This window comes from Medicago truncatula, chromosome 6, assembly GCF_003473485.1.
Source record: "Medicago truncatula cultivar Jemalong A17 chromosome 6, MtrunA17r5.0-ANR, whole genome shotgun sequence".
Classification (NCBI taxonomy): Eukaryota; Viridiplantae; Streptophyta; class Magnoliopsida; order Fabales; family Fabaceae; genus Medicago; species Medicago truncatula.
This window is the reverse complement of record NC_053047.1, coordinates 37713783-37729104: the sequence shown is the minus strand read 5'-3', so window position 1 is coordinate 37729104 and position 15322 is coordinate 37713783. Positions and strand designations below refer to the sequence as shown.

At 31.0% G+C, this 15322-nt stretch overlaps 4 protein-coding genes across 4 annotated transcripts; all 4 read left to right on the top strand.

The window, feature by feature from the left end:
* The first annotated feature begins 3176 nt into the window (after nucleotides 1–3176).
* On the top strand, nucleotides 3177–3869 carry LOC112422860 (uncharacterized). The gene is made up of 2 exons (XM_024786582.2): nucleotides 3177–3453; nucleotides 3553–3869. Exons 1-2 carry the CDS (start codon nucleotides 3177–3179, stop codon nucleotides 3867–3869), a joined length of 594 nt encoding a protein of 197 aa, XP_024642350.2.
* A 70-nt stretch (nucleotides 3870–3939) lies between these two features.
* Nucleotides 3940–4450, top strand: LOC112422859 (uncharacterized). Its single transcript, XM_024786581.1, has 2 exons — nucleotides 3940–4340; nucleotides 4429–4450. Exons 1-2 carry the CDS (start codon nucleotides 3940–3942, stop codon nucleotides 4448–4450), a joined length of 423 nt encoding a protein of 140 aa, XP_024642349.1.
* A 2258-nt stretch (nucleotides 4451–6708) lies between these two features.
* On the top strand, nucleotides 6709–9444 carry LOC25496777 (protein DETOXIFICATION 16). The gene is made up of 4 exons (XM_024786580.1): nucleotides 6709–6906; nucleotides 8355–8899; nucleotides 9139–9225; nucleotides 9360–9444. The coding sequence occupies exons 1-4, from the start codon at nucleotides 6709–6711 to the stop codon at nucleotides 9442–9444; spliced, it is 915 nt and encodes a 304-aa protein (XP_024642348.1).
* A 243-nt stretch (nucleotides 9445–9687) lies between these two features.
* Nucleotides 9688–11110, top strand: LOC112422858 (protein DETOXIFICATION 15-like). The gene is made up of 4 exons (XM_024786579.2): nucleotides 9688–9855; nucleotides 9942–10060; nucleotides 10172–10258; nucleotides 11039–11110. Exons 1-4 carry the CDS (start codon nucleotides 9690–9692, stop codon nucleotides 11108–11110), a joined length of 444 nt encoding a protein of 147 aa, XP_024642347.2. The 5' UTR covers nucleotides 9688–9689.
* The last annotated feature ends 4212 nt before the right edge of the window (nucleotides 11111–15322 follow it).

The following is a 15322-nucleotide window of genomic DNA, read 5'->3' as shown; positions in this document are numbered from 1 at the left end:
TTTTGTGTCTTCGAAGATTCTTAAATGTAAAAGCAAATATGCTATAACTCCAGTTACCCGCGAATCATGTTTATTCAATTTCATGAAAGATTGTGTAGCGCTTAATAAATTTTGAACGATCAAGTCTTTATGAGCTTAACTTAATTGATATGCACATTGTATAATATATATATATGTGTTGGAATTCGAACTTCCTAGATAGGAAGATCTTATTTCTATCTTCCATATGTAGGAGATAGATGGTGTACGGTGAACATGTCAAACTCCAATAATTTTTTGGCCGAAGGAATCCAATAATTTTGAATTGTCTTTCACCACCAATACATGGTGTACTTTTTTAACATCAGAGAAAAATAATACCAGATTTTGCAACTATAATGATTGGATATTACACATTCTAATTTGGTATTGCACATTTTGCAAAGGATATTGCTTTTAGATATTACATTTTGCAACTATAATGATTGGTATCACATATTCTAATTTGGTCCTAACAATTTTTTTGTGGTTCAATTTGGTCCTCAATAAAAGAAATAATACCAAAAGCTAGTCATTGAGATTTTCAAATTATGGACAAGTCTCCTTGTTGTAATGAGATAATGAATTGTGGACTAATTTTTCATTTGTATAAAATTGTTAAAGATTAATTTGAGTATTATTGCATATAAATTAAAGAATTAAATTGAGTTGCAAGATAATTATGAGATTTTTTTTTATCTTTACTCGAAATTAAACAAGGACCTAAAAATAATTCTACATGGAAAAACTTGCAAGAGAAATGGAGCTAATAATATCTACTACCTCCGTTCCTTTTTAATTATCACATTTTGACATTTTACACAAACCAAGACAATCAACAATTAATACTATTTTTGATGCAATAAGCTTTTTTTTTTTGAAGGAAAAAAAATATAATGTTGATGCAATAAGCTATACTTTTACTATAATGATCTTATTCATTTAATATCTTATTTCATATATTTCTCTCTCCGCAATAAATAACTAAGCATAATATTGGTAAAACAACATTTAATGTTTCATTGAACTTTGAAAGTGACAGTTAATTAGGAACAAAAATTTTCTTCAAAAGTGACACTTAAAAAGGAACGGAGGGAGTAGTAATGAATCATTCACAATAACCAACTCAAAATAATGGACGTACCTCCTAAGAAAATCAATACCTAACTTACAAAATAAATCAACACCCACCTTACAATTACTACCAAGAATCAAACTCCTCCATTTTTATGAAAAGTACTCAATTTTCTCTTTATCCTTGTCTCGCCATATTTACTCTTCCAAACAATAAATAATACCTCTCACATTTACAACCTACCAAGAATCCAACTCATCACACAAGTTTAAAGTAGTCTTAGCGTAAATTTGGGTAGAAAAATATTTAGGTTTAATTGTACTTTTTCCCCCTATCTTTTGCTAATTGTGCGATTTTGCACCCCCTTTTTTTTTGAGCGATTTTGCACCCCATCTTTTTACCCCCTTTCTGATTTTGCACCTCATCTTTGTGTTCAATTGCACTTTTGCCCCTTATCTTTTTGCTAATTGTGCGATTTTGCACCTTCTCTTCTTTTTTTTTTGAGCGATTTTGCACTCTATCTTTAGTCCCTTTTTCTCTCTTTTATTGATGATTTTGAACAAAACATAATTGACAAAAGATGGGGTGCAAAATCGCTCAAAAAAAAGAGAGGCTGCAAAATCGCACAATTAGCAAAAGATAGGGGGGAAAGTGCAATTAAGCCAAATATTTATTGGAGAGCATATATTGATACACTAAAAAGGAATAAGAAGCTGACATAACATTGAAATGCATCGTGGCCATTAATCAATTAGTGTTGTTTTTCTCTCTTTATATACACACATGCTGCTCCATGAACAACATAACGGTGTGGAAAACAATTATAATGTTGAAGAAGATAAGAAGCATGGCAAGAAATTCAAGAGACCTCAAAGTGAAAGGAAAATTTGTGTACACAGTAAGTATTTATCTTCCCATGTATTTGATTCCAAATGTTTTTAGTTGAGAAAAAATTTCAAGGAAAAATGTTTTTAGTTGTAAAAATATTTCATTTCTTCTTCATTACAGTTTGATGCGCGCAGCTTCAATTGAAGATCTGATGCAGTTTGATGGAGTGTGGATGAGTTTTAGCTTCTATGTCTCCATCTCCGACTTTATATGCTTATATGTTATTCTACTCATATTTAACGGAGATGAGAAATTGAATTACATTTACATCTCCATCCTTGACAGATTTGAGTATTCACTCTCCATCCCCGCAGTTAATCATTTTTCTAATAAAAAAATAAGTGTTTTTTTCATCCCTAAGAGCAACGTTGTAAGTAATATATGCTCACTTTAATATTCTATTGACCGAATGGTTTAATGCTCCTATGAATATCAATGGCTCATCTTTCTTCTTAACTGCTTGTAGGCTTGGTTTTAACACCGGTAAGGGGTCATTTTGAGCGTTGATTTTAGATACTCCTCCCCATGTGAATATGATATACGTGGGGTTGCTAGATGCCATGATGTGGGACGTAGCAAGCATGCTTTGAAATATGGTGAAGAAATTGAGGGCCTAGCCGCCTCGGGAGCATAAATCCAGAAATGGTTTTGGAGTACAACTCACAGAAACCATTTCTACAGCAAAATGATTTTGGCATAATTTTATACAAAACATATTATGATATATGCAGGGTCCTGGAAACCATAAAATACATCTAATAGTTTTGGAATCCAAACTAGTGTAATTCTTGCTTTTCGTTGAATTTGTTTTCCTAACAAACAACATTAGTCTTTTTTTTATTTATATTTGAGACAAATAGTAGTATTGACCATTTTGATGTAACCAATGGTATTAGGGGCAGATGGTAGTACAAGGGAGGGGTAGCCCTTGCTACCCAAAAAAAAATATTTTTCTGAGCGAGTAGGTATATTTTTATATTTAGCTACCCCTAATAATATATATTTAGCTATCTCAAGTTTAATTTTAAGTGAAATATTTTTTTCTATCTTTATTTAACTTTTCAAGCTTGAGCTGTTGAGATTTCTAGGAAATGCAATCCTAAAGTGGATAGAGTTATCTTACAAAATGCTCCATCTTATGCTAGACTAGATATACTTCAAGTGATATTCAAAGATTCTGAAAATATTGGCCAACATGGTGAGAAACTCAATTAGGAAGGAGATAGGAAATGCAAAATTTTGTATCCTTATTGATGAAGCTCAAGATGAGTCAAAAAAGGAGCAAATGGCGGTCATCTTGAGGTTTGTAGATGGTGATGGTTTAGTTCAAGAACGATTCTTTGATGTTGTCCATGTTAATGATACTAGTGCAATGACCTTGAAAAATGAATTGGTATCTGTTCTTTCTCGTTTCAACCTTGAAGTTGAAAATATCCGAGGTCAAGGATATGATGGTGCTAGTAATATGCGCGGTGAATGGAATGGCTAGCAAGCTTTGATTCTTAGAGATTGTCCTTATGCTTATTATGTGCATTGTTATGCTCACAGATTGCAATTGGCATTGGTTGCAGCATCAAGAGAAGTAGTTCATATTCATGAATTGTTTACGCAACTCACACTTGTTGTAAATATTGTTACTGCTTCTTCTAAAAGGCATGATCAATTGCAAGCCGCTCAAGAAATTAACATCACAAATATGATTGCTAATGATGAACTTCAAACGGGTAAAGGTGCAAATCAAGTGGGTGCAATCCGGAGAGGTGGAGATACTCGATGGAGCTCTCATTTTCAATCCATTTGTAGCTTAATGAAAATGTATGATGCAGTCTGCACTGTTATTGATAATGTTATTGATGAACGGGCTACTTATTCTCAAATAAAGAGGTGATGCTTCTGCTGCTAGTAAAATGCTATCATCATTTGAATTTATTTTCATACTACACTTGATGTTTAAGATCATGGGAATCACTAATATTCTTTGTCAAGCATTGCAATCACGCTCTCAAGACATTTTAAATGCAATGCATCTTGTTTCTACTTCAAAAGTACTTCTTCAACAACTAAGAAATGATGGATGGTCTGATTTGTTAGAAAATGTGAAATTGTTTTGTCTAAAACATGAGATAGAGATTCCTGACATGAGTGCACAATATGTCTTGGGAAGAGGTCGATCCCGTCAAACAAATGTAACTATGGTGCATCACTATAGGATTGATATTTTCTTGGTTGTGATAGATTCTCAGATGAAGGAATTAAATTTGAGATTTAATGAACAAACTGTGGAACTTCTACGTTTAAGTACAGCTTTGGATCCTAGCAACAATTACAAGAATTCAACATATATTGATAATATTTGCAGGTTAGCATGTAGTTTTTATTGTCTTAACTTCATTGTCTACAGAGAGTTCATTGTATTTACTAATATGTTGCATTAATTATATTTATAGGTTAGCAAAGACTTACTATTAATGATTTCACTGAGCAAGAAAGACTTCATCTTAGGGGGATGTATTGGATTAGGATTCTATGAGATTTTAAAAGATTTTTTGCAACTTAAAAAAAGTCTTGTGGTATTCAATCAAGACTCTTTGTCATTTTAAAAAAGTCTTGAGGTATTCAATCAAGACTTTTCATCACTTAAAAAAAGTCTTGTGGTATTCAAAATCATTCAAATTTCGAAGGATTGTTTAATAAATTGGATTTTGTGGGATTTTGTAGTGTAATTTTAACAACAAAGTCTTTCATGAAAAGATGAGATTTCTTGAGATTGTTTTTCTTTTAAAAATTACTATCTCTTTCTTCTCCTTTCTCCCTCCCTCCCTCCCTCCCCCTCCCTATTCTATCATTTCTCTCTTCGTTTCTCAATCTCTCCATTCTCTCTCTTTCTCTCTCTCTCTCTCTCTCTCATCCCCCCTCTCTCTATCTCATAAAAAAAATAAAAAATTGTATTGAGAATATTATAATAGAGAGTATGTCGTAATCAATGATCCGCAAATCGAGTGTTAACTCTCCGAGATTACCGAGTTTATGTTTTTAGGTACAAAAATCGTGTTAACTCTAAGGTAAAATCAGTTTCTGATAAAATTGGAAGGTTTAACGAGTTTGACTGAGTTAACACTCGGTAAACTCGTGTAACTCGACCGATTTGTAATGGCTGACATAATTTTTTTTTTTTAAAGATTTGTAAGTGCTAGCATAATTTTAAATATGTACAATTGAATTTTGTGGGAATAACATTTTTAACAAATAAAAAATGTGTACCGAGAATAATGTGTTAGAGTGTTTTTTAGTCCCTTAAAATCTTATAAAATCCATAAAATTCTTAAAATTTGAAAATCAATAGTAAAAGAATTTTTTATTGGTTTTATTTTTCTTTATTCAAACACTAGAATTTATTTGTTCATTATTTTTATCATCCACGCTTGTAAGTTTGTTCTTTTTCCTCTAAAATTCATTGAATCCTTTGAAATTTTAAAATCACATAAAATCCTTTGAAATCCTTAAAAGTCAGTGTGATAAATCCTTTAAAATCTTGAGTGTATAAAGTCTTTTACATAAAAAGTCTTTTAAAATCTCACAGAATCAATACAATCTCACACAGTCTTTTAAAATCTTAAAGGCTTTTTTTATTAAAATAGTCTTTTAAAATCCTAATCCAATACACCCCCCCGTCATTACATTGTTGATATACCTCAGACTTTTCAAAATATAACAAAACTCTCAGTTGTGCAAAAAATTAGTAGAATCTGAGAAATCAAAGCGCTATCATTTTATTGATAGATTGATTCGTCTTGTTTTGACACTCCTAGTCTCGACAGCAACGACAAAGAGAGCTTTTCTCAGCAATGAAAAAGCTCAAGACAAAACAAAGAAACAAAATGAGTGATGATTTTCTTTCAAACAGCTTGGTTATCTACGTTGAAAAGAACATTGCAAGTCAATTTAGCTCAGATGCAATTATGGATGAATTTGAGTCTTTGAAGGGCCGACGAGTTCAATTTTCATAAATAGCTACTATTAATTTCTTTTGTTGTAGCTTTTTTGGTACAATCCGCTATTCTATTGTGGCTTTTTTGGTACAAAATAGTTCATTGCCGCATTTTTTTGTATACTCCGTTCTTGTTGAATCAAGTGTATATTTTATGAAGAACATTTTATATAAGTAATAGTTATTGTGAATTTTTGTTGCCTACTGGGTTAGTTTAGTTCAAAAAAAAAAATTCTTTATATGTGGCCACCTCATAGAATTATTGCTAGCTTCGCTGATGGTATATATTCAAAACATTGATGGTTTTCCTAATCACACCTTCTTTTTTAATGACATTTTTTATATTTGAATTTAATTATAAAATGAGAATTACCTTTTACACGAACACTTTAAAAAAAATGAGAATAACGCTACGTCACAATTTTTTGGTCAAAAACGTGATATTTATTATAGTTGCAAAGGTTTGTCGTGATTCAGGTGAAATTGCATGTCGTGGTAAATAGCATCACATTTAGAAAATATCAATAATTAATTACCATGATTTGTTTTAATTTTTTCTAGAGTCAATATTTTCTATATATCTTCAACAAAAAAAATTCTTTAGGCCTTTGCTTGTATGCAATCATCTTTCACTACATAACTTGTGCACTAGTTATAACCTGATTTTTCTTCTCTCTCAAAAACACACTCATATTTGTGTGGGTAAGCTTTCAAAACTTGCAAAGGGAGAGAAAGCACAATGAAAATAGAGAGAAAGGAGATTATTGAAGAAGCAAAGAAGCAGCTATGGTTGGCAGTGCCAATGGTAATTGTTTGTATCTTTCAAAATCTACAAATTATAACTCTCATGTTTGTAGGACATTTGAATCAAGATTTGCTTCTTGCTGGTGCTTCTTTGGCTATTTCAATTCTCAACGTCATTGGTTTCAATGTAATGGTAAGTATTCTTAATTTTACTTTCCAATTCTTTTTAGTGATGTTTTTGAGGGAATATATGAAAATATCATGGATATGTTCATTGCATACAACAATTATGTGCCTAACAGTTCTACGATTCATATCGATATTAATCTTTGTTTAAAAACTAGCATCTAGGGTTTCAAAAAAAATAAACATTTGAACGGAGAAAACATAACTACTTTATTGTTGAGAAGAAGAACGAGTGAATAAATGGAGAGATAGAATAATGAAGAGAGAAGAATAAGAAGATGAAGCAATGAAAACAGTTGCAGCAGCTGCTTTATTGAAAACAGTAGCCGCAGCAGCTGATTGGAGCTGACAGGTAGCAGCACACACAAAACAAGAATTTAGTGATTGATTAAGGTTTCAATTTGGGTTTGGGCCTTTTTATTTTTTACTGAAAAACTTCTTTTAAATCTTTTATTTTTTAACAAAAAACACATATAACTAAAAAACATTTTTATTATACTTCCAAAAAAATACTTGAACGAATTTTTTTATTTTTTTTTAAGAGTCAAATAGTAAATATATATGCTATTTTATTTATTTATTATAGATCCAATTCAAAGAGAATAATCACATGAAAATGTGGTTGCTCTATTTTTTATTTTTTTTTGTTAATAAAAAGGTGCTTACTCTTTATTTGGGACGGTACCTTGAATCAAAAATTTTATATTTTTGTAAGAACTATGTGCCAAAAATTAGCAGAAATGGGAAAGTCAAAATTATCTTTCGATTTACATATCTTTTTCATCTTTTCTTGAAACTTTTAGTCTCTTTAAACACCTATTGATAGATCTTTGATAGCAAATAAAGTTGTCAAGACAAGACTCGATCAAAACTAATGATTAGATGATGAGTTTCTTGCAAATAATTTAATTATTTAATCGTTTAAAAAATAGTGGAATGGGGAAGTTATTATTTGTTAAAAATTAATAATATGGTACTAATCAGCATTTTACAAGTTACAAATCTGTTGAAGTTTTTATTTATTAAAAATTAATAATATGGTACTAATGATATGTTGAAGTTATAAGATCAAACTCTTAGGCCTGACCTGACATCTTACGTACATCCTAATAAGTTTTATGCAAACTCAATTAATGTTGAATTCGACTCTTTTAAAAAAATTGTTTTGATTTACCCCTCTAATAGGCCAAACAAAAACGAAAATTTTCTTGAAAAAAAATAAAATTGGTTTTTGTTTGGCCTATTAGGGGAGTAAATCAAAACAGATTTTTTTTAAAGGGGGTAAATAAATAAAAAATTACAGTGAGGAAAACCGAAAATAACCTATATTACAGGGGATAAAGACCTATTAACCTTAGAATTTATACTAGCTCTGCCACTAATTTGTATCATGCTATTATTTTTCTTTTACTAATAATCATACTATAGTTATTAACTTATTTTATATTTATTTAGATGGGTGTGTCAAGTGCACTAGACACATTTTGTGGTCAAGCATATGGAGCAAAGCAATATCATATGGTTGGCATATACACACAAAGAGCCATGTTGGTTACCACCCTTGTTAGTATACCCTTGTCAATTATATGGGCATACTTAGAACCTATTTTGGTGATTTTACATCAAGACCAAACTATTGCAGCACAAGCTCAATTATTTGCTCGTTACTCAATTCCTAGCCTTGCTGCCAATGGCCTTCTTAGGTGCATTGTTAAATTCTTGCAAACTCAAAACATAGTTTTTCCCATGGTGTTGGCTAATGGAATCACTACCTTAGTACATGTCCTTCTATGTTGGACATTGGTTATAAATTTAGGGTTTGGTATCAAAGGAGCTGCTATTGCACTTTGCATATCAAATTGGTTTAATGTGATACTATTGCTACTTTACATCAAGTTCTCCTCTTCATGTAAAAGGACTTGGGTTGGTTTATCAATGGAATCCTTGCACAACATCCCTCAATTTCTCAAACTTGCTTTTCCTTCAGCAGTCATGGTTTGGTATGTAATTTATTCAAAACCAAAATTGAATTTGATAGGATATAGAAGAATAAATAAGTACTTAAATCTTAGTAGTAGAGTAATCTTATCTTAGTCCTTTAAAGATGCACATTATTATTTTTTTTTGGTTTAGTAACTATAAATAAGATTATTAAATTTTTTTCATTGAAGAGAATTCTAATGTACTTAAACTTCAGACAATATCCTTTACAATTTCTAATTGTTTTTTAATGTTACAGTTTAGAATCATGGACATTTGAACTAATGGTGCTTCTTTCTGGTGCTCTTCCCAATCCAAAATTGCAAACATCAGTGCTTTCTATATGGTTAGTTTCTATCAAGTCATGGTCTCATGATTATGCTAATGCATGTTTTGGATACATTTTCTTTTCTTTTCTATTCAGATACATCAATTTATTGCTTTGTTATATACCTGACCCAAGTACTTTTTCTTCCATAGTATTAATATATTGGGTACATTCTGGATGGTGCCATTCGGAGTTAGTGTTGCAGGAAGGTTAGTCTTTCATGCTAAACATGATTAATAATACTATATTATGATCCTAAAAGATACCCAAGAAATGTGCTATCACTAAAAATGATATTGATGTAACATTTATTTTGTTTACTTATGATATTGATGTAACATATATTTGGTTTACTATATGTTGTTATTATTGAGTATAATAAGCTTTGTTTCATGTTTCCACAAAATAGTACAAGAATTTCAAATGAATTAGGAGCAGGAAGTCCAAATGCTGCAAGTTTAGCTATGTTAGTCGCCTTATTCATGGCCTTTGCCTGTGGAATTTTAGAGTTTGCTTTCATTATGTCACTATGGAAAGTTTGGGCCAAGGCTTTTAGCAATGTATATGAAGTAGTTTCATATGTGACTTCCATGACACCAGTTCTTGCAATTGCCATCTTTGTAGATTCATTTCAAACAACACTTCAAGGTAAAAATAGCTCAACCCTAGTGTTGCAATTTGGCATGAAATTATTTATGTTTAGATATATAGTTTGATTATTTGATTGTGTATAGGTATTGCAAGAGGATGTGGTTGGCAGAAACTTGGTGCATTTGTTAATCTAGGATCATTTTATCTTGTGGGAATTCCTTTTTCTGCTGTCTTGGCTTTTATCTTCCACATGAAGGGACAAGTAAGATTTAACCATCTTTTAATCAAGTTCCTATGTTGTTGAGTAGTAAACTAAGTTCTTAATTTGAAGCTCTAATAAATTTTAGATTAACTTGGTTCTTCAAAAATATAGGGGCTCTTTTTAGGTCTTGTGACAGCACTTATTGTGCAAGTGGTGTGTTTTCTTATTGTCATTTGGCGTACCAATTGGGAGAAAGAAGTAAGTTACTCTATTTTGCTAAAGCTACTATTTTGATTATTAAATATGTTAGGTTGTGTCATAGTATTTTGAATGTATCAAAATGTGTCTTTTGTTAAAAAGTTCGTATACCAAACTGACTAAAGGAAGACATATTTGAAGACCAAACTAATTAACGAAAGATACATATGATAGACAATCTGACTTAAAAAACACCTTCAAGTATATTTTTGTAATTTTCATAGATTCGGACACTATGGTAATAACAACTCACACATTTAAAGATTAAAATGAATATTTACTCACCTATATTAAAAAATAAAAAAAAATAGGTCAAATGTATCTAAAGGTCCTTTAAGTTTTTCGTTTTTCCCAAAGTGGTCATTTAAGTTTCAAAAGTCCCAAACAAGTCCTTTTAGTTTTTGAATCGTTTCAAACAAGTCCTATTGTAGATAGCATAGTTGGTAATTGCTTCCTTGAACTCATCTTTGGTACCAAATCTGGCTTCTAACACCCACTTAAAATTAGTCATCTTTTTAGGCATGGTAAATGGTGGATAATGTTCTTTGTTGCTATCATCTGAATCATCATCATCATCCTCTAAAAGGACTTGTTTGAAACGATTCAAAATTTAAAAGGACTTGTTTGGGACTGTTGAAACTTAAAGAACTTGTTTGGGACTTTTGAAACTTAAAAGACCACTTTGGGAAAAACGAAAAACTTAAAGGACCTTTAGATGCATTTGACAAAAAAAAATATTATCAACTATATGGCTCTTAACAATATTTCTTCATTGCTTAGGCAAACAAGGCAGCAATAAGAGTGCAAGGAAACGGAGTCCAAGCTAATGTACTTCCACTGCTCAATAGTTGAAGAACTTCTTTTAGAAATTTTATTTTTAGAAATTTTTATGAGGGAACAAAATTTGAGCATCATGTACTTGCTGCAAAACCATAACTATTCCTTAGAATATAATCTACCAATACAAAACTTGGTGAAGAAACTATGTTATCTTTTGAATTAGGACAAATTTTTGCCTTTATTGATCTTATAACTTTTAACACAGCGCCACCATTTAAATTTCAAAAATATTACATTCAACCTTGAAATTCCATTTGGTTATGAATTAAAAATGCACCAAACCATACAGTATTAATTAAGTGTTCCATACTTACCAACATTTTACTATGGTTCAATATGTAAGCTCAAGAGAGAGTATTAATATCTACTTTTTCACTAAAATTCTCACAACCCATAAAAAATTATTCAAAAAAGTAATTCTTTTTTTTCACTAAAATTCCTCAAAATTTCCACATTAAAGGTATTTAACTTTAATTTGAACTTTTAGATTTTTCTTTTTCTAATTTGCAAACGTTATTGACTGTATGGTTGGTATCACGGATGTTATCCGAGAATCAGGATGATCCACTATGATTTTTGATAAGCTACGTGTTGTTTGGATAAGCTTCTAGCAACTCACGTTTCTCTGAAATCACGGCAGCAACACATATTAACGTAGAAGCATCCTTTAGTAGCTTCTTGAAACCACATAAGTTTTGCCTCGGATACCACCCAAACTTACCTTTTGTGTACACAACACATATCCAAAAGACCATACATAGTATAACTTTTGGAAAATCACGATTGATCAACGTGATTTTGGAACACTCACCATGATACAAATATTTGTTGACTGCTATTGAAATTCATAGAAGTCTTAATTTAACCGACAAATATTTGTTTAGTCAATATTCATGGTTCTTCAAGAATGAACTCGGAACTTTTCCTTTGTGTGTGTGAGTTTCATGAAGTATTTATCATTTTGTCAGCATACCTGAAAAATGAGTTTTGTTGGAAGAATGGTGATTCTATCTCGTGAGATTTTCGCTGGAAAGAGTCTCATAAAAATCTACATCTTTCAAATCCTTTTTGATTAATTTTGTCTGCCTGCAGAAAACATAATAATAAGCTGATGAGATCTTACTAAAGAAAAGTATTTGTTTCCGCTATTAGAAACATTGATTCACAAGTTTAAAAATAATTTGCTGCGAGAGATTGTGTGTTTCATGTATTTGGTAATACTCTTGTATTTTTATTCAACAATTATCATTTTTGGAATTTTTAAACAATACCTTGAAATACTTGATATCAAATAGAATATTCTGAAGATTTATAAGAGAAGTCTCCGAAGTCAAAACATCAAAAGAATTTTGCCTAAGGCTATCAGGAATCATTTCAAGATGAATCATTCATAAATATTCAAAAAGAAGTCTAGTCACGTTGGTTCGGAAGAATGAGTGAATGACAATACAAGACACTTGAACGGTTTGAATAGTTTCTCTTTTTTACTTGAGAGAATACTATTGTTCAGCAGAGAGAAGTTGGATAGGTTGCACTATTTTCTGGTTGTCTTCGTTTCTTTAAACATGATCTCTTTTTGATGAAGAGATTTTCAGAGAATCATGTCATCAAAGCTTTACGACTTGATCTTCAATTCGATCCATTCAGAGGATTGTTGTATCCGCGGAATTGGCTTAGACTGGCATCCGAGCAAATTATCCAGAAGATTAGCTTAGGCCAGACGATTGATATATTTGAATTTCTTATGAACGAGCCAAACTTAGACCTTAATTAATATTTTGACAGACCAAACTTGGTCTTGAAAAACCTAACCAACGTATTCTCACTTCTGGTACAACAAATGTATTTTGTTTAACAGAGAGCGTATAAGTCCATCTTAAAAGTTTTTTCCAACAATTATAAGCACTTTTTTACGTTAACAATTATAACCACTTTAAAATATATATATAAATATATATATATTCATAAGCAAGATTGGAATCTCCATAATGGCACCAATGAGAGAAATAACTATGAATAAATTAGTTAATGATAATATTTCCGCAAATTGTTTTAAAGGGAATGCTAACTTGTGCCCTTAGGGGTTAATGTACTAAACATATTGTGTTAATTTATTTTTCAAAAGTTAAATATTTTATGTGAATTAATTTTTCTCAATAAATACTTGCTATTATTAGACCCTTGTTTTAATATTAATATTATTTTCTCAAATCACATATGCATGGGATCGGTGTTGTTTAGGAGCACCAAGTGTTGAGAAATTGAGAATTTAGAGAATTGGAAACAAAAGAACCATAAGGCTTTGATCGAGAAAGAATTCACATAGAAACATTTGATAAAGATAAATTGAGATATTGTGGAGTGGCTTCTTTATAGTTCTCTATAACCCTAACTAGAGTGGTTAACTAACCATCACCACCTAACTGTGATACTAACTATAACAATCTAACTAACAGCTACGTTAACTAACTCCACATAACTTCCAACTATTTTAACACCGAGATACTGATGTTGGTGTTTCCTTGTTGAGAGAATTTTCTATGTAGAAAAGTCAATGCTACATGTTGAAAATACCTTAAAATTAATTTGGACTTTAAAATTGAAATCAAAATTAGTTGAAAAAAATAAAAGTCGGTCAATTTGAAGTAAATTTTATTAGAAGATTTCTTCTGTTTCCGTTTAACAAGGAGTGAAGATGAAGGTCAAAAAGAATACAAGACAAGTGAGGATACAAAACCAACCTCTAGCCACAAAATAAAGCTAGAAATCATCCAACAATGATATGTATACACCTCGGTTTTTTCCACACTCATTCAACACCTTATTTTAAGTCTAACTTTCTCCTCCTATAACATCACTCTTTCGTATTTCTATCTCTCTCTAGGTGTATGCACCTTTTTGATTGTCTAACAGACATTTTCCAAAACCATTAAAAGGGAGAAAAACATAAACTGCTACTTCAGGACTAAACAAACCAAAGCAAAATCCTGCTAATCATACAAAACAAAAATAATAAGAAAACCATAACGGCCATAACCTCCCGCACCACACAACAACTCCCAAATACAAAAAAAAAAAAAAAAAAAAAAACAAGAGTAAACCAAGCATACCATGAAAAAACACCCCCGGCAAAAAAATAAAGAAAAAAAACTTGCCAAACTTACACCTCTAAAAATTATACAATAGAAGCTTGTCACACAACAAGACCTCTACAAGCAGGCATAATACAAAACTTATTCAACCTCTTGAAAACAATGACCTCCAAGCCTCATCTCTCCATACATTCGCAAAGATCACATGACCGTTCATAGAAACAAACAATAGGACATGTTCAATTGATTCATTCCCAACTTCCACGACACCTTTTTTTATCTCACCCACACTTCCAAAGGTTTTTTTTTTCCTTCCAATTGAAAAAATTATCATTCCTTGCTTATGAAGTAAGACGTGTCTTAATGAGTTGGAAAACCCAAAATCTCTTTCTCTAATTCTTAGTTCTCGAAACTCCCTTAAAACATTGTGAACATGTTATATGCAATTATCATAACAAGTTTCTTAGTTCTTAGGTATGAGGGTGTGATTCTAAGAGATTTGTGCGAGCGTAAGTCCTAACCTTGAGAGCAATATGATATTTGATGTCTCCTACTTTTGTGCGAGTATAGCTCTATTAAATAGTTATAGAGAAACACAATATTACGAAGTCAATTACTTGTGGGAGTATAAGTCTATGGCAAATCGATATGGAGCAATACGACATCTGGATGTCCTAGAAACTTAGGCCCACAAGGTTAACCATTGTTTATATAAATCTTAGATAGTATTTGGTTAAGATATGCATACCAACAAAGTAGAGGTGATTCAAATAATAATAATAATAATAATAATAATAATAATAATAATAATGATAATAATAATAATAATATATGTGATCATATTTTTTTTACATATTTAAATGTAGTATTATAAACTATAATTGAAATATGGTACAGTTAACTTCTATAAAATATCATGTTAAATATTATAAAAAGGTTTAGTTGCATTAGTCATTTTTTACGTTTCTCTGGTTTATTAAATTATTGTTCTATTTAAATAGATATGATTACTTAGATACCTTCATATGAGTCATCGTGAGTTTACCTCAATTGGTAAGGACAATGTATAATATATGCAAGGTTTGGGATTCAAACCTCAGCCACCACAAGAAAAAAAGATACCTTCATATGA